The following is a 21,685-nucleotide window of genomic DNA, read 5'->3' as shown; positions in this document are numbered from 1 at the left end:
CCACGCTCCCATCCCCCACCACCACACCAAACACCGATCCAAGCCAATCAGCAACCCGTATCGCCCCGCAGGGACGCCCACAGGTCCCTTCTCGGCGCAGCGGATCCCGAAACGGCGCCCACGTAGGACGCCACGGGGGCGGAAGCGTGTGAAGGGAGGCAGGCAAGTCGTCACGGCTCGGAATCCTCTACCGTGCAGGCTTCCCCTTCCTCCATCTCGGACCTATTTGTACGCGCAACTCACGCTTGACGCCGCCGCAAAGCGCGAGCCCGCCCCGTCGAGTGCAGCTGCCACCATCATCGTCATCATCTATTTACCACCGACCGATCCCCGGAGCCGTCCGTCCGTCAGACCGAAGGTCGTCGCTCGCCCGCGCGAAGAGGAGGGAGGTCGCGCGCCGGTCGATGGCGGCAGCGGCGGCAACCTCCGTGCGGGGGTGCGGCCCGGCGTCGGCGTCGTCGGTGGGGCTCTCGCCGCGTCGGGCGGTGCAGCGGTCGTCCTTCCTGCCGCCCCTGCCGCGGCGGGCGTCGTCGGCGCGCGCGCTGCGGGCGGCGGTCGCGGACGCCCCGCACCGGGGGCTGGAGCTCCGGCGGGAGGCGCGGGACGAGGCGGGGCTGCTGGAGGCCGTGATCGGGGGCGACGGCGGGGACGAGGTGGAGGAGGCGGTCGGGGAGGAGCGGGTGGAGGGGTGGATGCGGGAGTCGATCGCGGAGATCGTGCGGCACGTCGGGGAGGCGCCGTTCCTGGTGCACCTGTTCAGCGACGGGCGGGAGGGCGTCACGGTGCGGCGCGAGCCGGCGTCGGCGGAGGCCTGGCCCGACGTGCGCCGCCGCTGGGGGCCTGGCGGCCAGCGCCGGCCCGACGGCATCATCCTGGTCGAGCAGGTGGCCGCCGCGGCGGTGGAGGACGGCGCCGAGGCGGCGCGCCAGGTGTGGGGCCTGGTGGTCCAGGCCCGCGGGATGGAGTGCGCCGCCTGCTACGTCCTCGACACCTGCCGCGTCCGCTCGCCCGCCGGCTTCTGCACCCACTTCTGCCTCGCCCGCGCGCAGTGCTTCGGCGAGCCCCTCGAGCTCCAGCTCCGCAACGCCTGGCTCAACCGCCTCTCCGGCCACCACCGACGATAGCCGCCGCCTCCGCCACCGCCGCCGATGTACCACTACTAGCATAGAAGAACCTCCCCCCGCCACCATTGATGCAACTGCCTCCGGTTCGGCTGGGAAGAACGGACCGAAGATTCATCGGGAAGCAAGCAAGAACCCCATTGATCGATGATTCTTTCTTGCCTTCACGCTCTAGCTTTTCCCCTGCGCGCGAGATGGGCGTATCGTGATCGAGTAATTGGAATCACGAATCCCGCCCGCGTTTGAACCTGTACAGATTACTGATTGTATTGCTTGATTATGAATTGAAAACCAACTGTTGATCATGAAGTTCTCTTGTTCTCGAGTTTCTTGGTTCGGTGCGAGTGAAGTTAGTTACTTGATTGGGATTCCACTTGATTGATGCGTCTCGGTTATGCCATGGACGATCGAATCGAATGCGATCACGACGGCAATGCGTCTCAGTGACGGCTCGAATATTCCGATACGAGTAGGCTGCCGTCGGCGGCAACTGAGACGCGGTACGTCTCCTCGAGTAATTTAAAGTAGAGTAGGATTCGGTGATGATTGATGAGTGTGAGACATAGTTAATGGCAAGAACGTGGACTGCCGGGCCCATTCGCGATCCGACCTTTTATCGCTACAGCGTTCGCGGCAGGTCGCGTCCGGTCCAATGACGCCGACGGCATGATTAGTAGTGGTATAATCTTGTGGCCAAGATCGCAAGTTCATCCGCCGTTCATACCAGTAGAGTATGGTGGTGGTAGTAATTTGCTTCCAATTTGACGGGTTCTTTGTCACAAGCGAGCAAACAAGACTATATAACCATGGACCAAGTCGTCTTCATCCACCATCCACAGTAGACTGGTGATAGTCTATTGTGACAAAGAGACAGTCAATTTGGGAGCAAATTGCACCAGGCTGCTGTGGATGGTGGACGAAGACGGCTTCCGCATTTGGTTGGAGTACAAGACTTGTCCACCAAAGGGTGCTTCCAATTATCTCATTTTTTGTTAAAAAGAAAATCCTGCTCACTACGGCATCGGTAGATTAAAAAAGAATCTGATAAGTATTGAATGTTCAGGACGAAGAACATGGCAATTCAGAACGTTTTCAACAGTAAGTTTAGTGACGTGAGGATGCCAACTTTAGTTGCTACTAAGCATGACAACTTTTCTGCTTTAGTTTATTTTTTTGGCAGAAAGCTTCTCTCCTTGTCAACTAACTTGTCATCCTCGCGTCACTAAACTTGTCGCGAAAAACATTCAGAGTTGCCATGTGCTCGTACCCGACGTTTAGTACTTATCATTTTCAATTAAAAATGCTATCAGTCAAATACATAATGACATTGCTGACAAGATTAACATCCTACTCTGAAGTACTCATATAGTAATACCAAGCAAAACTATGAAGCTCATAAGCACTATGCATTAAACGGTTAGAGAATGAACAAATCACACCCTCCAGTTGAATAGGTCAAAGCTGCCTCGACGATGGCTTTCTCCGAGGTGGTCTTGGAGTTCCCACACATAGTGTCAATGGAGAGGTCGATGAAGTAGTCGAAGTCGTGGACGTTGAAAGGATCGATATAGTTGACTAGAGGGGGGAGGGGTGAATAGGCAACTAACAATTTTTAGCTTTTCTTTACCAAATTAAACTTTGCATCAAAGTAGGTTGTCTAGATGTGCAACTAGGTGAGCAACCTATATGATGCAACAACAACAAGCACACAAGCAAGCAAGGGAAGTAACACAAATAAACTTGCACAAGTAAGGTACGAGATAACCAAGAGTGGAGCCGGTGAAGACGAGGATGTGTTACTGAAGTTCCTTCCTTTTGAGGGGAAGTACGTCTCCGTTGGAGTGGTGTGGAGGCACAATGCTCCCCAAGAAGCCACTAGGGCCACCGTATTCACGCCCTCACACAATGCGAAATGTCGTGATTCCACTATTGGTGCCCTTGGAGGTGGCGACCGGACCTTTACAGACAAGGTTGGGGCAATATCCACAACTTAATCGGAGGCTCCCAACACCACCACGAAGTTTCACCACAATAGACTATGGCTCTGTGGTGACCTCAACCGTCTAGGGTGCTCAAACACCCCAGAGTAACAAGATCCGCTATGGATTAGTGGGGGAATCAAATTTCTCTTGGTGGAAGTGTAGATCGGGGCCTTCTCAACCAATACCGAACAAACCAACAAGTTTGATTGGCTAGGGAGAGGAATCGGATGAAAATGGAGCTTGGAGCATTAATGGAGTTTTGGGGGAAGAGGTAAGTCAACGTTAAAGAAGAAGACCCCCTTTTATAGAGGGGGAACAATCCAACGGTTACCCCCTAAAACAGCCCCGCAGAGGGCGGCAGTACCACCGCTGGGACCAGCGGTACTACCGCTCCCCCTCGCGGTACTGCCGTGCAGTCTGGGAGGGCTGGCGTATGAGCAGGAGTCAGACCCAGTGCGGTACTGCCGCGGTGGTAGGGCGGTACTACCGCTTCTACTGCCGCTGCTTAGTGACGCACAATCCGACACGAGAGGTGACCCCCTCGAGTCGACGCGGTAGGAGCTCAGTACCACAGCGGTACTGCGGCTGAGGACCCACATGCGGTACTACCGCTGGGTGCTACCTCTTGAGCACTGCGTTGGTTTTCCCCGAAGAGGAAGGGATGATGCAGCAAAGTAGCGTAAGTATTTCCCTCAGTTTTTGAGAACCAAGGTATCAATCCAGTAGGAGGCTACTCACATTTGCAATAATGCATAGGTCCCAAGTTTACTCATATCAATGGCATAATCAACTAGCGAGCAATAATAATAAATCTCGGATGACAACACTTTCTCAAAACAATCATAATATGATATAACAAGATGGTATCTCGCTAGCCCTTTCTGACACCGGAAAACATAAATGCAGAGCACCTTTAAAGACCAAGGACTGACTAGACATTGTAATTCATGATAAAAGAGATCCAGTCAAGTCATACTCAATGTAAACTAAAAATAATGAATTCAAATGACAGCGGTGCTTTCCAATTGGTGCTTTTTAATAAGAGGATGATGACTCAGCATAAAAGTAAATAGATAGGCCCTTCGCAGAGGGAAGCAGGGATTTGTAGAGGTGCCAGAGCTCGGTTTTAAAACAGAGGTGAATAATATTTTGAGCGGTATACTTTCATTGTCAACATAACAACCAAGAAATGGTGATATTTTCCATACTACACACATTATAGGCGGTTCCAAACAGAATGGTAAAGTTAATATTCCCCATTCCACCAACAAGCATCAATCCGTGGCTTGCTCGAAACAACGAGTGCCTCCAACTAACAAGAGTCCTAGGGGGAGTTTTATTTGCAATTATTTTGATTTACTTTGCATAAAGTATGGGACTGGGCATCCCGGTGACCAGCCATTTATCTCGTGAGTGAGGAGCGGAGTCCACTCCTCTTGAGAATAACCCGCCTAACATGAAAGATACAGACAACCCTAGTTGATACATGAGCTATTCGAGCATACAAAATAGGATATTTATTTGAAGGTTTAGAGTTTGGCACATATAAATTTACTTGGAACGGCAGGTAGATACCGTATATAGGTAGCTATAGTGGACTCATGTGGAATAACTTTGGGGTTTAAGGGATTGGATGCACAAGCAGTATTCCCGCTTAGTACAGGTGAAGGCTAGCAAAACACTGGGAAGCGACCAGCTAGAGGGCGACAACAGTCATGAACAAGCATTAAAATTAATCAACACCGAATGCAAGCATGAGTAGGATATAATCCACCATGAACATAAATATCGTGAAGGCTATGTTGATTTTTTTTCAACTACATGCGTGAACATGCGCCAAGTCAAGTCACTTAAATCATTCAGAGGAGGATACCACCCTATCATACCACATCACAACCATTTTAATAGCATGTTGGCACGCAAGGTAAACCATTATAACTCATAGCTAATCAAGCATGTCATAAGAAACTATGATCTCTATGTGACGCCCCGAGACCGTTGCGCCAGGTGTCTTCCAGTTATTCGTTGTCGTTGCCATGTCATTCGCTTGCGTGTTGCATCTTGTCTTGTCATCATGTGCATTGCATCATCATGTTTTCAAAACTTGCATTCGTCCCGGTCTCCTCATTCCGTCTGTTGTCCGTTCTGAGGCCAGACTCACTTGCACACGCCCGCGGCATGTCCGAAATAGTATTTTACAAGTGGCCGTAAAATGTTCTCGGATTGGGTTGAAAGTTGGCGTGTGGTCTTATTATAGTGTAGATAAACCACCTGTCAAGTTTCATCGCATTCGCAGTTTGTTTGATAGCCCAACCGTTAAACTATAGCGACATTATAGCCAGTCTAACGTCGGACGTTTTCACTCTCTGGAAACAGTCGCCGGGTCTCTCTCTCTCTCTTCTCTTCTCTCAGCTTGAGACCGTCGTCTACACAGTCCACTGCTTACCGCCAGGCCTAACCTAACCTCTCTCATCAGCCCGCGGCCCTCCTCACGTGCGCGTCCGAAACTTCCCCGGACCCGACCCGGGCAGTCGTCACCGTTGTGTCCGGATCATCCCCAAACATCTACAAAACGTCTCCATTTTCTTATTTGGGCTCCCTAGCCTATTTTTCCCGACCGTCCGATTACGATCGGAGGGACGGATTAGCCCCTAACCTATTTCACCCGATGTACATATTTGGTCCAACCCTAGATCCTAGGATGTCCCATCCATCCCTCTCGTCTTCGCTGCCGCCACCCACTCACCATCCCCATCGGGATCCTCCCGATCCACCTCCACCCAACCAGATCGCTGCAGCCATCCACCTGCCGAAATCCCCTCGCAGCCTCCAACCAGATCCCTGGTTTTGCGTGCAGCCTCCCCTGCTCAAGCCCCGAGCCTCCCATTGTCCAGGAGCACGAGCTCCATCGTCTCGCGTGCCACCTCCTCGTCCCCGTGCAGATCGGGAACTCCAAGCACCCTCGGTCCAGCCGTCCAAGAGGACGTTGACCCACGTCGCCGCGCGATGCTACTCCCGCGCCACTCGACCTCCGCCTCATCTGCTTGCATCTCGCCGGAGCAGGCCCCACCCCGTCGCTGGGAGCTTGCGCCATTTCTACGCCGTTCCTCTGCTTCCTCTGCTTCCAGCAGGACCACGAGACGTGCCCCGACCCTGTCGTCACCTTCCTCCGCCGCCCTGGCCCATTCCCGGCCGGTTCCTGCCGGCGACACCCCGCACCAGGACCCGCTCGTCCCTGCCGCCGCGCAGCTCTGAACCTCGCGCCCCTGCTTCATCTCCTCGCCGTCGGCTGCATTAAGCAGCAGCAGTGAGCACGGCTGTCGACTGAGCCCTGCCCGCGTTGACCCTTCTCTGCGTCCCGCGCCGCTGCTCCTGCTTCATTCCGGCGAGGCTCCGCCAGGATCCGTTCGTCTCCACGCCGTCTGCGTCGCCCAAGTCCACCAGCACCGGCGAACTCCACCTCCCCGCGGCCGTTGCCTCATCCTCCTCCTGTGCGTATGGAGACAACGAGCACCCGTTGACCGCGCCTCTGCCTCCAGATCACCAGGCCCAGCGCACTCCTCCTCAACCGGCCTGCCAAGCCTCTCCCCTGACTGGGTCGTGAGCCCACGAGGTGAGAAGCACCTCAAGCCCGATCCTGTTTGGCCTGATAGCTCAGATTCGGCCCATATTTGTTTTTTCCTGTGCACCGTGATTTTGTCCAATTACCCCAAGTTTTACAAATTTGCAGAAAAACCCCTAAGTTCCATGCATATCATAATGCCACAACCGTGCATCATTTGTAAAAACATCATATATGAAAAATGTTTAGAATCTTGTCTAGTTTCACAATATGCAACTTTCATCTATGTTTAAAATGTTTAAAATGTTGTTTGTTTAAATTTGCTTAAATAACTTGCTAAAATGATTTAATTCATAACTAAATAATCGTAACTCCGAATTTAATAAACTTTATATGTAAATGGGGTGGAAAAATGCCTAGTTTAACATGGTGGCTTCACCTTGCATGTTTAACAACTCTAAAATTGTGTTTAGGGCAGAACAATACCAAATCTATAATATGCTCATGAGGATTTTTCCGGACTTGGTTGTTTTGTTGTTCCGGCCTCATTTAAACTTGCCTAGATAGATAGTTAGATTATGCTTCACCTCTTGCCATGCTAACAACATTTAATATTGTTGGGTACATAAACGAGATCGAACTAAATAACTTGAATGTGGTGTTTCGTCAATATGCAACGGAGTTGCATGTTGAGCTCCAATTAATTTGTAGGATTGTTTGTGCATTTTACCATGCCATGCTTCATTAAACCGGACATGCATCATACTTGATTGTGCATCATGCCATGTTTATGTGGTGGTTGTTTACTATGTTGTTTGCTTTCTTTCCGGTGTACTTCTTCTTGGTAATCCGGTAACGTCGCGTTTGTGAGGATCCGTTCGACTACGTCCGTTTGTCTTCCTCATGGAGTCGTTCTTCTTCCTTGCGGGATCTCAGGCAAGATGACCATACCCTCGAAATCACTTCTATCTTTGATTGCTAGTTGCTCGCTCTTTTGCTATGCCTATGCTACGATACCTACCTCCTGCTTATCATGCCTCCCATATTGCCATGCCAAGCCTCTAACCCACCTTGTCCTAGCAAACCGTTGTTTGGCTATGTTACCGCTTTGCTCAACCCCTCTTATAGCATTTCTAGTTGCAGGTGAAGATTGAAGTTTGTTCCTTGTTGAACATGGATATTTTGTTGGGATATCACAATATATCTTATTTACTTAATGCATCTATATACTTGGTAAAGGGTGGAAGGCTCGGCCTTATGCCTGGTGTTTTGTTCCACTCTTGCCGCCCTAGTTTCCATCATACCGGTGTTATGTTCCTTGATTTTGTGTTCCTTACATGGTTGGGTTATAATGGGAACCCCTTGACAGTTCGCCTTGAATAAAACTCCTCCAGCAAGGCCCAACATTGGTTTACCATTCGCCACCTAGCCTTTTCTTTCCCTTGGGTTCTACAGACTCAAGGGTCATCTTTATTTAAACCCCCGGGCCAGTGCTCCTCTGAGTGTTGGTCCAACCTGTTAGCTGCCAGTGGCCACCAGGGGCAACTCTGGGCTGGCCTACCAGAACCTTGGACAATCCGGTGTGCCCTGAGAACGAGATATGTGCAGATCCTATCGGGATTTGTCGGCACATTCGGGTGGCTTTGCTGGTCTTGTTTTACCATTGTCGAAATGTCTTGTAACCGGGATTCCGAGTCTGATCGGGTCTTCCTGGGAGAAGGAATATCCTTCGTTAACCGTGAGAGCTTGTGATGGGCTAAGTTGGGACACCCCTGTAGGGTTTGAACTTTTGAATGTCGTGCCCGCAGTTATCGGCAGATGGGAATTTATTAATGTCCGGTTGTAGAAAACCTGAAACTTAACTTAAGTTAAACGCATCAACCGCTTGTGTAACCGTGATGGTCTCTATCCAGCGGAGTCCGGGAAGTGAACACGGTGTTGGAGTTATGCTTGACGTAGGTTGTTCTAGGATCACTTCTTGATCATAGTTTCTCGAACGTGCTTTGCCTTCTCTTCTCGCTCTCATTTGCGTATGTTAGCCATCATATATGCTAGTGCTTGCTGCAGCTCCACCTCATACCTTTTTTTCCTACCTATAAGCTTAAATAGTCTTGATCGCGAGGGTGTGAGATTGCTGAGTCCCCGTGACTCACAGATACTTCTAGAACCAGCTTGCAGGTGCCGATGATATCGTGCAGGTGACGCAACCGAGTTCAAGGAGGAGCTCATTGAAGATCTCGTTCATTGTGTTGTTTTGTTTCAGCTGATCAGTAATGGAGCCCAGTTGAGACGATCGGGGATCTGTAGCATCAGGGGTAGTCTTCTTTTATTTTGGTTCCGTAATCGGACCTTGTTTGTATATGGATGTTGTAATGCTTTATTCATGTATTGTGTGAAGTGGCGATTGTAAGCCAACTATGTATCTCTTCCCCTTGTGTATTACATGGGTTGTGTGAAGATTACCTCACTTGAGACATTGCTTTCAATGTGGTTATGCCTCTAAGTCGTGCTTCAACACATGGGAGATATAGCCGCATCGAGGGTGTTATAAGTTGGTAATCAGAGCCTTCCCGGACTTAGAGCCCCCTGCTTGATCGAATCGCTGGCATTGTTGAGTCTAGAAAAATGTTTTGAGTCATTTAGGATTATATATATATCGGAGAGTAGGAATTCTTTTTACTCCTCAGTCCCTTCGTCGCTCTGGTGAGGCATCCTGACGTAGAGTTTTGACTCTTCTCTTCTCAAATTTCACGAATTTTTTTAGGATCACGCGGGTATCTTGGAATCGTTCCGATGGTTTTGTGACGAGAACATTGTTCTTGGTGCCTCCTGACATTTAGGGGTTGTGGCAGTGTCCCGGGAAGTTGAGCTCCGAGGTGTTGTCGTCACAAGTTTATCGTTGTCGTTCTGGAATACCTGAGTTTCGCCGACATCGAAAATCTCTTTTATGCAGTTGTTGGTGAGATAACCTCGACGCCACCCAGTACTGGGGCGGGAGTTCGGGAGTATTGCCATAACTTGTATAACGGATGCTTTTCGTAGGTTGAGGTAAATGATTTCCGAAGGTTTCTTGGTCTGTTGAAGGATGGATACAGCTGGATGTAGGATTTATTAGTTTTGGGTGAGATATTATGCTTCCCCTGTATCCCCAACACCTGATTGCATAACCGGAAAGTTTCGGGAGTTTATAAGTGGGAATTCAAGTAACTCTTAGGATATCTTTCCGAGAGATGTATGATATGAAATTGGGGTTCGACGTCTAGTGGTTTTACAATGGTCTCGTTGTGTCTTAAAGAGTCCTTGGCTATGCTGACTCGGGGACGCTTCGTATGTCATGTGCACTGTCTTGTACATGATGGTGTTGTACGATCGAGCCCGTATAGGCCCCACCACGAAAACTTCGGATGAAATCTCTATCATATGTTTGTTCCGGCTTATTTTGCAAGCCAATCCTTTGTTTTTGTTTTCAGTTGTGGTATTCGAGTTGCTTCAATGTCAAGTGTTGATTCCATACTTTTCCTAAGTGGTGTTCTCACACTCCTATGTGAATACTAATCCTTCTCGATCATCGAGTTTGTCTTGTCAATCCTTTTTCAACTTGTGTGGTTCTCTTCAAGATGATCATATCATTTTTCACATCAGCAAGATCAATTATCAGTTTTCTCAACGGTGTTCATTTCATTCGTCCCAAGCTGTCTTTGTTTTCCCGCCCACCCACCCTTTTTCTTCAAGGACTAAGATTCCTTAATCAAGTACCCATCTTATTGATGTGAAGTCTCTCCATTCTTTTCCATCAATGTTCTTATCCGGTGATTTCTCGTGGAGATGCTCAGAAGTCTCAAGTTCATCATTCTTCATTCTTTTTCTTCTCTGGTGGTTTCAATCCAAGCGTTGTCGATCATATCCTTTCCTCGTTTCAAATGTTTTTCTCATGCCGGTGCACCTCATAATCATTCACTTCCCGCTATCCAATTGTTCCGGAGTGCTGAAGATATCTCGAAGATTCGTGTTTCCACTCTGCATTCGTTCAAGCTCTTTCGAGGATGTTATCTCATTCAAGTCATTTTATTCAACCGGTGCAATCTCCCTTTTCAAGCAATCGTTCTACGGTGTTTATTTTGAGTGGGCCCTAACCCATAGGTCTTTTCCCAGGATCTTACCTAACTCTTTTTATTTTCCCGGAGCTATCCCATATTCTTTTCAAAGTTTGACGTAAGGATGATTCATCATCAGTCAGATGGTCTCTCCAAGATCTTTCAAATTCTTTTCATCGTTGGTTCAACCTTTCTAATATTCATTACGGAGTATCTCAACGATTCTTGGTGGTGCTCTCGTCATCATTCCAGAATTTTTGAAGACTGGAGAATAGTCTTTGCTCCATATCTTATCCGTTCTCTCAAAGATGCGTAGTTCTAGCTTGATGCTTTCCTCTCATAATTGTTTTAGATTGTGAGAATTCTTTTCACCTATCCGGAGCAATTCAAGATTCTTTTTCAATTTGATTCTCCGGAGGCCATCAATTCAGACTTATTCATTCTTAGCTTTCAACTATTGCTCTCCAAATCTTACCAGTGCATCATTCAAGTATTCTCTTGTCATCTCGTGATCTCTTCATTCTCTTGTATCTAAATCCCCTCAAGTATCTTCATTCGATTTCTAATTCTTCCCGGTGATTCTTTATCTTTTCTTCATTCATTTTCAAGTCTTACAGTGGTTCGTTCAAGATTGTTCTTCCTTCGTTTATCATATCAATGTATTCGTTGTTTTCAATCCTACCGGTGGATCATTGAAGACCGTCTTAAGTTTGACGCTATATCTATCTTAATCCTTTCTACGAGAATAAGTATCATGCCAAATCCAATGTGGGTCATCAATTTAATTGGTGAAGGATACGCATAATGTAATTCTTATTCTTGTTTCATCCAAGTGATTTAATTCCTTATTCCGGAGGTTCATCAAAATTCTTGATTTCAGTTGTTTCATCTTTTCTTTTCCGGAGTTCCAAGTTTTTCTGCATTATATCATCGCGAAGCTCCATCTAAATCATCGCAAGGCTTCACCTTGTGTTTTCAACTTCTCTTTCCTTTTTTTCGATCATCCTTTTGTTACCGGAGTTGTTCATGGAGGCTACATGGTGGTTCGTCAAGGATCCTTTTCACTCTTCAATCGTTCTTCAAGATATCTCTCGAAGCTATGATCCATCAAGCTATACTTCAAGTATTCTTCATCTTGCATCCCAAAGTCCTATTCGTTCTATCTTATCTGTTGAGATGGTGTTATGTCTTTCTTGACAATTTCCCTTCATGTTTCATGATTCAAAAGTTGTCAAGAATGAAATATTTTAAATCCATCAATCTCGTCATTGGAGTTATCTTGGGTTATATTTCACCTAAAGCCTTCCCTAAGGATTGTCGCTATCTATGGTGCTTATAAATGACCCAAGTTCTTCATTCATCCTCCCGGTGAAAGAAGTTTCTCGTCTGCTTGTTCATATCAATCCAATCTTTTGGTTTCCGTTAGTGGCAGAATTTCACTTCATAGTTTTGAGATGTTCTCCATAAGCCCACTACAACCTTGTTCTTTTCGTTGTTGGTTTTCCAACAACTCCGTTCGACCCTTCTCCTAAAGATGATTTTCAAGCCCATTTTGAGGTAGAAGATGTTACTTTCCTCTTCGTTCTTTTCATTCAATTCTTAAATTCATTCTGGAGGCATGGTATTGTTGCTATATTCAACCATTATCTCGTTTTGTCAAAGATCATGTTCTTTTCGTGCTTATCCTTTTAACCGGAGTGTCATGCCCTCTTTTCAAGTTCTTCCCATTCTGTCAAGTTTTGGCTCCCTTCTCAACCGGAGTGCCGTCTGATATCTTTCTTACCCTTGTGCCATTCTTTCAATAGTTCCGGAGGTAGTGTGTTGTTGATTTCATAAACTATCATCCAATCTTCCCAAGATCATGTTTGATTCCTTCCATTTATAGTCGGAGTGATGTCCAAATTGTGTCAGTCTTTTTCCTTCTCAATCTTGTTTTAACCGAAGTGGTTTCAATATATATCTTGCCCTTTAACCTCAAGGTTTTTCGCGATGTTCTTTATTCCTCTTTTCTAACGGACTATTTTCGACTTTGTTCACCTTAGTCGTATTCTTTTCTCGATTTTGTTCAACCTCGCAAGGTTCTTTGGTTTCACTCATTCGTCAAAGAAGCAACTTTGTTTTACCTCTTCTCTTTCTCTTCCATTCCTTTCCGGTGCCATCCTAGATCTCGGGACGAGATCCTCTCGTAGTGGTGGAGTGTTGTGACGCCCCGAGACCATTGCGCCAGGTGTCTTCCAGTTATTCGCTGTCATTGCCATGTCATTCGCTTGTGCGTTGCATCTTGTCTTGTCATCATGTGCATTGCATCATCATGTTTCCAAAACTTGCATCCGTCCCGGTCTCCTCACCCCGTCTGTTGTCCGTTCTGAGGCCAGACTCACTTGCACGCGCCCGCGGCATGTCCGAAATAGTATTTTATAAGTGGCCGGAAAATGTTCTCGGATTGGGTTGAAAGTTGGTGTGCGGTCTTATTATAGTGTAGATAGACCGCCTGTCAAGTTTCATCGCATTCGGAGTTCGTTTGATAGCCCAACCGTTAAACTATAGCGGCATTATAGCCGGTCTAACGTCGGACATTTCCGGTCTCCGGAAACAGTCGCTGGGTCTCTCTCTCTGTTCTATTCTCTCAACTCGAGACCGTCTACACAGTCCACTGCTTACCGCCAGGCCCAACCTAACCTCTCTCGTCAGCCCGCGGCCCTCCTCACGTGCGCGTCCGAAACTTCCCCGGACCCGACCCGGTCAGTCATCAACATTGTGTTCGGATCATCCCCAAACATCTACAAAACGTCTCCGTTTTCTTATTTGGGCTCCCTAGCCTATTTTTCCCGACCGTCTGATTACGATCGGAGGGACAGATTAGCCCCTAACCTATTTCACCTGATGTATATATTTGGTCCAACCCTAGATCCTAGGATGTCCCATCCATCCCTCTCGTCTCCGCCGCCGCCACCCACTCACCATCCCCATCGGGATCCTCCCGATCCACCTCCACCCAACCAGATCGCTGCAGCCATCCACCTACCCAAATCCCCTCGCAGCCTGCGACCAGATCCCTGGTTTTGCGCGCAGCCTCCCCTGCTCAAGCCCCGAGCCTCCCATTGTCCAGGAGCACGAGCTCCATCGTCTCGCGTGCCACCTCCTTGTCCCCCTTGCAGATCGGGAACTCCAAGCTCCCTCGGTCCAGCCATCCAAGAGGACGTTGACCCACGTTGCCGCGCGATGCTACTCCCGCGCCACTCGACCTCCGCCTCCTCTGCTTGCATCTCGCTGGAGCAGGCCCCACCCCGTCGCCGGGAGCTTGCGCCATTTCCACGCCGTTCCTCTGCGTCCTCTGCTTCCAGCAGGACCACGAGACATGCCCCGACTGACGGTGTCGTGGACTAGGGGGTACTCACCATGTCGTCTCCCGATCTATTAGATTGGGCCGAGGACCCCCGTGGCCGTATACTCATGGGCCAGTTCGGACGGCTACCGCATACAAGGAAGATTCCACAAGACTTGGCGATCAAGACAAGGACTTCTCCCCACCGGCGTATTCGGCTAGGACTCTTGTTATCCTAGGCCTCCGGTGCATTATATAAACCGAGGCCAGGCTAGTCGATACAAGATACAATATATACAACAATCATACCATAGGCTAGCTTCTAGGGTTTAGCCTCCTTGATCTCGTGGTAGATCTACTCTTGTACTACCCATATCATCAATATTAATCAAGCAGGAGTAGGGTATTACCTCCATCGAGAGGGCCCGAACCTGGGTAAAAAACATCATGTCCCTTGTCTCCTGTTACCATCCGGCCTTGACGCATAGTTCGGGACCCCCTACCCGAGATCCGTCGGTTTTGACACCGACACCGACCCTGCCGTCACCTTCCTCCGCCGCCCTGGCCCGTTCCCGGCCGGTTCCCGCTGGTGACGCCCCGCACCAGGACCCGCTCGTCCCTGCCACCGCGCAGCTCTGAACCTCGCGCCCCTGCTTCATCTCCTCGCCATCGGCTGCATCAAGCAGCAGCAGCGAGCGCGGCTGTCGACTGAGCCCTGCCCGCGTTGACCCTCATCTGCGTCCCGCGCCGCTGCTCCTCCTTCATTCCGGCGAGGCTCCGCCAGGATCCGTTCGTCTCCATGCCGTCTGCGTCGCCCAAGTCCACCAGCGCCGGTGAACTCCACCTCCCCGCGGCCCTTGCCTCGTCCTCCTTCTGTGCGTATGGAGACAACGAGCGCCCGTTGACCGCGCCTCTGCCTCCAGATCACCAGGCCCAGCGCACTCCTCCTCAACCGGCCTGCCAAGCCTCTCCCCTGACTGGGCCGTGAGCCCACGAGGTGAGAAGCACCTAAAGCCCGATCATGTTTGGCCCGATAGCTCAGATTCGGCCCATATTTATTTTTTCCTGTGCCCCGCGATTTTGTCCAATTACCCCAAGTTTTACAGATTTGCAGAAAAACCCCTAAGTTCCATGCATATTATAATGCCACAACCATGCATCATTTGTAAAAACATTATATATGAAAAATGTTTAGAATCTTGTCTAGTTCCACAATATGCAACTTTCATCTATGTTTAAAATGTTTAAAATGATGTTTGTTTAAATTTGCTTAAATAACTTGCTAAAATGATTTAATTCATAACTAAATAACCGTAACTCTGAATTTAATAAACTTTATATGTAAATGGGGTGGAAAAATGCCTAGTTTAACATGGTGGCTTCACCTTGCATGTTTAACAACTCTAAAATTGTGTTTAGGGCAGAACAATACCAAATCTATAATATGCCCATGAGGATTTTTCCGGACTTGTTGTTTTGTTGTTCTGGCCTCATTTAAACTTGCCTAGATAGATAGTTCCATTATGCTTCACCTCTTGCCATGCTAACAACATTTAATATTGTTGGGTACATAAACGAGATCAAACTAAATAACTTGAATGTGGTGTTTCGTCAATATGCAACGGAGTTGCATGTTGAGCTCCAATTAATTTGTAGGATTGTTTGTGCATTTTACCATGCCATGCTTCATTAAACCGGACATGCATCATACTTGATTGTGCATCATGCCATGTTTATGTGGTGGTTGTTTACTATGTTGTTTGCTTTCTTTCCGGTGTACTTCTTCTTGGTAATCCGGTAACGTCGTGTTTGTGAGGATCCGTTCAACTATGTCCGTTTGTCTTCCTCATGGACTCGTTCTTCTTCCTTGTGGGATCTCAAGCAAGATGACCATACCCTCGAAATCACTTCTATCTTTGCTTGCTAGTTGCTTGCTCTTTTGCTATGCCTATGCTACGATACCTACCACTTGCTTATCATGCCTCCCATATTGCCATGTCAAGCCTCTAACCCACCTTGTCCTAGCAAACCGTTGTTTGGCTATGTTACCGCTTTGCTCAGCCCCTCTTATAGCGTTTCTAGTTGCAGGTGAAGATTGAAGTTTGTTCCTTGTTGAACATGGATATTTTGTTGGGATATCACAATATATCTTATTTACTTAATGCATCTATATACTTGGTAAAGGGTGGAAGGCCCGGCCTTATGCCTGGTGTTTTGTTCCACTCTTGCCGCCCTAGTTTCCGTCATACTGGTGTTATGTTCCTTGATTTTGCGTTCCTTACACGGTTGGGTTATAATGGGAACCCCTTGACAGTTCCGCTTGAATAAAACTCCTCCAGCAAGGCCCAACATTGGTTTTACCATTCCACCTATCCTTTTATTTCCCTTGGGTTCTGCAGACTCAAGGCTCATCTTTATTTAAACCCTCGGGCCAGTGCTCCTCTGAGTGTTGGTCCAACCTGTCAGCTGCCGGTGGCCACTAGGGGCAACTCTGGGCTGGCCTACCGGAACCTTGGACAATCCGGTGTGCCCTGAGAACGAGATATGTGCAGCTCCTATCAGGATTTGTCGGCACATTCAGGTGGCTTTGCTGGTCTTGTTTTACCATTGTCAAAATGTCTTGTAACTGGGATTCCGAGTCTGATCGGGTCTTCCTGGGAGAAGGAATATCCTTCGTTGACCGTGAGAGCTTGTGATGGGCTAAGTTGGGACACCCCTGCAGGGTTTGAACTTTCAAAAGCCATGCCCGCGGTTATGGGCAGATGGGAATTTGTTAATGTCCGGTTGTAGAAAACCTGAAACTTAACTTAAGTTAAACGCATCAACCGCATGTGTAACCGTGATGGTCTCTTTCCGGCGGAGTCCGGGAAGTGAACACGGTGTTGGAGTTATGCTTGACGTAGGTTGTTCTAGGATCACTTCTTGATCATAGTTCCTTTAACGTGCTTTGCCTTCTCTTCTCGCTCTCATTTGCGTATGTTAGCCACCATATATATTCTAGTGCTTGCTGCAGCTCCACCTCATACCTTTTTTCCTACCTATAAGCTTAAATAGTCTTGATCGTGAGGGTGTGAGATTGCTGAGTCCCCGTGACTCACAGATACTTCCAAAACCAGCTTGCAGGTGCCGATGATATCGTGCAGGTGACGCAACCGAGTTCAAGGAGGAGCTCGTTGAAGATCTCGTTCATTGTGTTGTTTCGTTTCAGTTGATCAGTAGTGGAGCCCAGTTGGGACGATCGGGGATCTGTAGCATCAGGGGCAGTCTTCTTTTATTTTGGTTCCGTAGTCGGACCTTGTTTGTATCTGGATGTTGTAATGCTTTATTCATGTATTGTGTGAAGTAGCGATTGTAAGCCAACTATGTATCTCTTTCCCTTGTGTATTACACGGGTTGTGTGAAGATTACCTCACTTGCGACATTGCTTTCAATGCAGTTATGCCTCTAAGTCGTGCTTCGACACATGGGAGATATAGCCGCATCGAGGGCGTTATACTCTACTTGTCATTGCAAACATGTTTATTCATAATAGGCTGAATCAGGAACGATGAACTAATCATATTTACAAAAACAAAAGAGGTCGAGTTCATACCAGCTTTTCTCATCTCAGCCAGTCCATCATATGTCATCATAATTGCCTTTCACTTGCACGACCGAACGATGTGAATAATAATAATAGTGCACGTGCATTGGACTAAGCTGGTGAAAGATCGTGGATGTCGCCTAGAGGGGGGGGGGGGTGAATAGGCGTTTTAAAATAATTACGGTTTAGGCTTGAACAAATGCAGAATAAACCTAGCGGTTAATTTGCCAAGCACAAAACCTAAAACAACTAGGCTCACCTATGTGCACCAACAACTTATGCTAAGAAAGATAAGCAACTATGTGATAGCAAGATATATGACAAGAAACAATATGGCTATCACAAAGTAAAGTGCATAAGTAATGGGCTCGGGTAAGAGATAACCGAGGCACGAGGAGACGATGATGTATCCCGAAGTTCACACCCTTGCGGATGCTAATCTCCGTTTGGAGCGGTGTGGAGGCACAATGCTCCCCAAGAAGCCACTAGGGCCACCGTAATCTCCTCACGCTCTCGCACACTGCAAGATGTCGTGATTCCACTAAGGGACCCTTGAGGGCGGTCACCGAACCCGTACAAATGGCAACCCTTGGGGCGGTCACCGGTACCCGTCAAATTGCTCGGGGCGATCTCCACAACCTAATTGGAGACCCCGACGCTTGCCCGGAGCTTTGCACCATAATGATTGAGCTCCGAACACCAACAACCGTCTAGGGCGCCCAAGCACCCAAGAGGAACAAGCTCAAGGGTACCAAGCATCCAAGAGTAATAAGCTTCTCAACTTGTAACTTCCACGTATCACGTGGAGAACTCAAACCGATGCACCAAATGCAATGGCAAGGGCACACGGAGTGCCCAAGTCCTTCTCTCTCAAATCCCACCGAAGCAACTAATGCTAGGGAGGAAAATGAGAGGACGAACAAGAAAGAGAACACCAAGAACTCCAAGATCTAGATCCAAGGGGTTCCCCTCACATAGATGAGAAAGTGATTGGTGGAAATGTGGATCTAGATCTCTTCTCTCTTTTCCCTCAAAAACTAGCAAGAATCCATGTAGGGATTGAGAGTTAGCAAGCTCGAAGAAGGTCCACAATGGGGGAAGAGCACGAGCTCAAGAGATAAGGTTCATTGGGGAAGAAGACCCCCTTTTATAGGAGGGGGAAAATCCAACCGTTATGTGCTCAGCCCGCACACGAGCGGTACTACCGCTCCATGAGCGGTACTACCGCTCAGGAGGAAGAAACAAGGAAAAGGAGCAACAAAACATGAACCTTGGGGCGGTAGTACCGTAGGAGACAGCGGTACTACCGCTGGGTTAAGCGGTACTACCGCACCCTTCGGCGGTACTGCCGCGCAGAACGAAGGGTAAAGGGAAAGAGGGAACCGGGCGGTACTACCGCGGAGGAAGGGCGGTACTGCCTCTAAGGAGCGGTACTGCTGCACTACTGCCGCAGCGAGGTACCGCACAATCCGACAGAGAAAAAGACCCCTCGAATCGACGCGGTAGGGACCTGGTAAGCCAGCGGTAGTACTGCTGCGGAGTCACAGCCGGTACTACCGCTGCAGAGCGGTACTGCCGCTTGTGACCCCTCAGTGGTACTACCGCTGGGTACCATGGTACTACCGCTGGGACCCTAACAAAAACCACACTCAAGAAAACAAGAACTGCCATAACTTCTGCATATGAGCTCCGAATTGAGCAAACTAAAGCTTGTTGGAAACAAGATGACGAGTAGCATCAAAACAGGGGAGGTATGCCTAACAAAAAGAGGAGTGAAACCTCCAACCGAGAAGAATCGGCAAAACCTCCAACATCGAAAACATCATAGAAGATGCATGCGAACTCTGTTTTCGATGAACTCAAGCTTGTCATCAAGATGACCATAAGATCTAAGACTCACAAAGAGAACCAAACAAGAACCAAGAAATATGATGCAAGGATGCAATGATTTGAGCTCCCTATGAATGATACGATCAAGCTGTTGGAAATATGCCCTAGAGGCAATAATAAATTGATTATTATTATATTTCCTTGTTCATGATAATCGTTTATTATCCATGCTAGAATTGTATTGATAGGAAACTCAGATACATGTGTGGATACATAGACAACACCATGTCCCTAGTAAGCCTCTAGTTGACTAGCTCGTTGATCAATAGATGGTTACGGTTTCCTGACCATGGACATTGGATGTCGTTGATAACGGGATCACATCATTAGGAGAATGATGTGATGGACAAGACCCAATCCTAAGCATAGCACTAGATCGTGTAGTTCATATGCTAAAGCTTTTCTAATGTCAAGTATCATTTCCTTAGACCATGAGATTGTGCAACTCCCGGATACCGTAGGAGTGCTTTGGGTGTGCCAAACGTCACAACGTAACTGGGTGGCTATAAAGGTACACTACGGGTATCTCCGAAAGTGTCTGTTGGGTTGGCACGAATCGAGACTGGGATTTGTCACTCCGTGTGACAGAGAGGTATCTCTGGGTCCACTCGGTGGGACATCATCATAATGTGCACAATGTGATCAAGGAGTTGATCACGGGATGATGTGTTACGGAACGAGTAAAGAGACTTGCCGGTAACGAGATTGAACAAGGTATCGGGATACCAACGATCGAATCTCGGGCAAGTATCGTACCGATAGACAAAGGGAATTGTATACGGGATTGATTAAGTCCTTGACATCGTGGTTCATCCGATGAGATCATCGTGGAACATGTGGGAGCCAACATGGGTATCCAGATCCCGCTATTGGTTATTGACCGGAGAATGTCTCGGTCATGTCTGCATGTCTCCCGAACCCGTAGGGTCTACACACTTAAGGTTCGATGACACTAGGGTTATAAAGGAAGTTTGTATGTGGTTACCGAATGTTGTTCGGAGTCCCGGATGAGATCCCGGACGTCACGAGGAGTTCCGGAATGGTCCGGAGGTAAAGATTTATATATAGGAAATCCTGTTTCGGACATCGGGACAAGTTTCGGGGTCATCGGTATTGTACCGGGACCACCGGAAGGGTCCCGGGGGTCCACAGGGTGGGGCCACCTGCCCCGGGGGGCCACATGGGCTGTAAGGGGTGCGCCTTGGCCTACATGGGCCAAGGGCACCAGCCCCAAGAGGCCCATGCGCCTAGGGTTTCAAGAAAGGAAGAGTCCCACAAGGGGAAGGCACCCCTAGGTGCCTTGGGGGGGAGGGAAACCTCCCTTGGCCGCCCCCCCTAGGAGATTGGATCTCCTAGGGCCGGCGCCCCCCCTAGGAGATTGGATCTCCTAGGGCCGGCGCCCCCCCTTGGGCTCCCTATATATAGTGGGGAAGGAGGGCCTCTCAACACACACCTTTGCCTTTGGTGCAGCCCTCCCCTCTCCCAAGTCCTTCTCCTCTCCCGTGGTGCTTGGCGAAGCCCTGCAGGATTGCCATGCTCCTCCACCACCACCACGCCGTTGTGCTGCTGATGGATGGAGTCTTCCTCAACCTCTCCTCCCCCCTTGCTGGATCAAGAAGGAGGAGACGTCGCTGCTCCGTACGTGTGTTGAACGTGGAGGTGCCGTCCGTTCGGCACTAGGATCTCCGGTGATTTGGATCACGACGAGTACGACTCCATCAACCCCGTTCTCTTTAACGCTTCCGCTTAGCGATCTACAAGGGTATGTAGATCCACTCCTCCCTCGTTGCTAGATGACTCCATAGATAGATCTTGGTGACACGTACGAAAATTTTGAATTTGTGCTACGTTCCCCAACAGTGGCATCATGAGCTAGGTCTATGCGTAGTTTCTATGCACGAGTAGAACACAAAGTAGTTGTGGGCGTTGATTTTGTTCAATATGCTTACCGTTACTAGTCCAATCTTGATTCGGCGGCATTGTGGGATGAAGCGGCCCGGACCGACCTTACACGTACTCTTACGTGAGACAGGTTCCACCGACTGACATGGACTAGTTGCATAAGGTGGCTAGCGGGTGTCTGTCTCTCCCACTTTAGTCGGATCGGATTCGATGAAAAGGGTCCTTA

General features: G+C 48.5%; 1 protein-coding gene across 1 annotated transcript; it reads left to right on the top strand.

Annotated features, from left to right (window-relative positions):
* The first annotated feature begins 239 nt into the window (after positions 1 to 239).
* LOC119286737 lies at positions 240 to 1,430 on the top strand. Its single transcript, XM_037566182.1, has one exon. The coding sequence runs from the start codon at positions 405 to 407 to the stop codon at positions 1,122 to 1,124; it is 720 nt and encodes a 239-aa protein (XP_037422079.1). The 5' UTR covers positions 240 to 404; the 3' UTR covers positions 1,125 to 1,430.
* The last annotated feature ends 20,255 nt before the right edge of the window (positions 1,431 to 21,685 follow it).

Source organism: Triticum dicoccoides, chromosome 4A, assembly GCF_002162155.2.
Source record: "Triticum dicoccoides isolate Atlit2015 ecotype Zavitan chromosome 4A, WEW_v2.0, whole genome shotgun sequence".
Classification (NCBI taxonomy): Eukaryota; Viridiplantae; Streptophyta; class Magnoliopsida; order Poales; family Poaceae; genus Triticum; species Triticum dicoccoides.
This window is presented reverse-complemented; position numbering and strand designations above follow the sequence as displayed.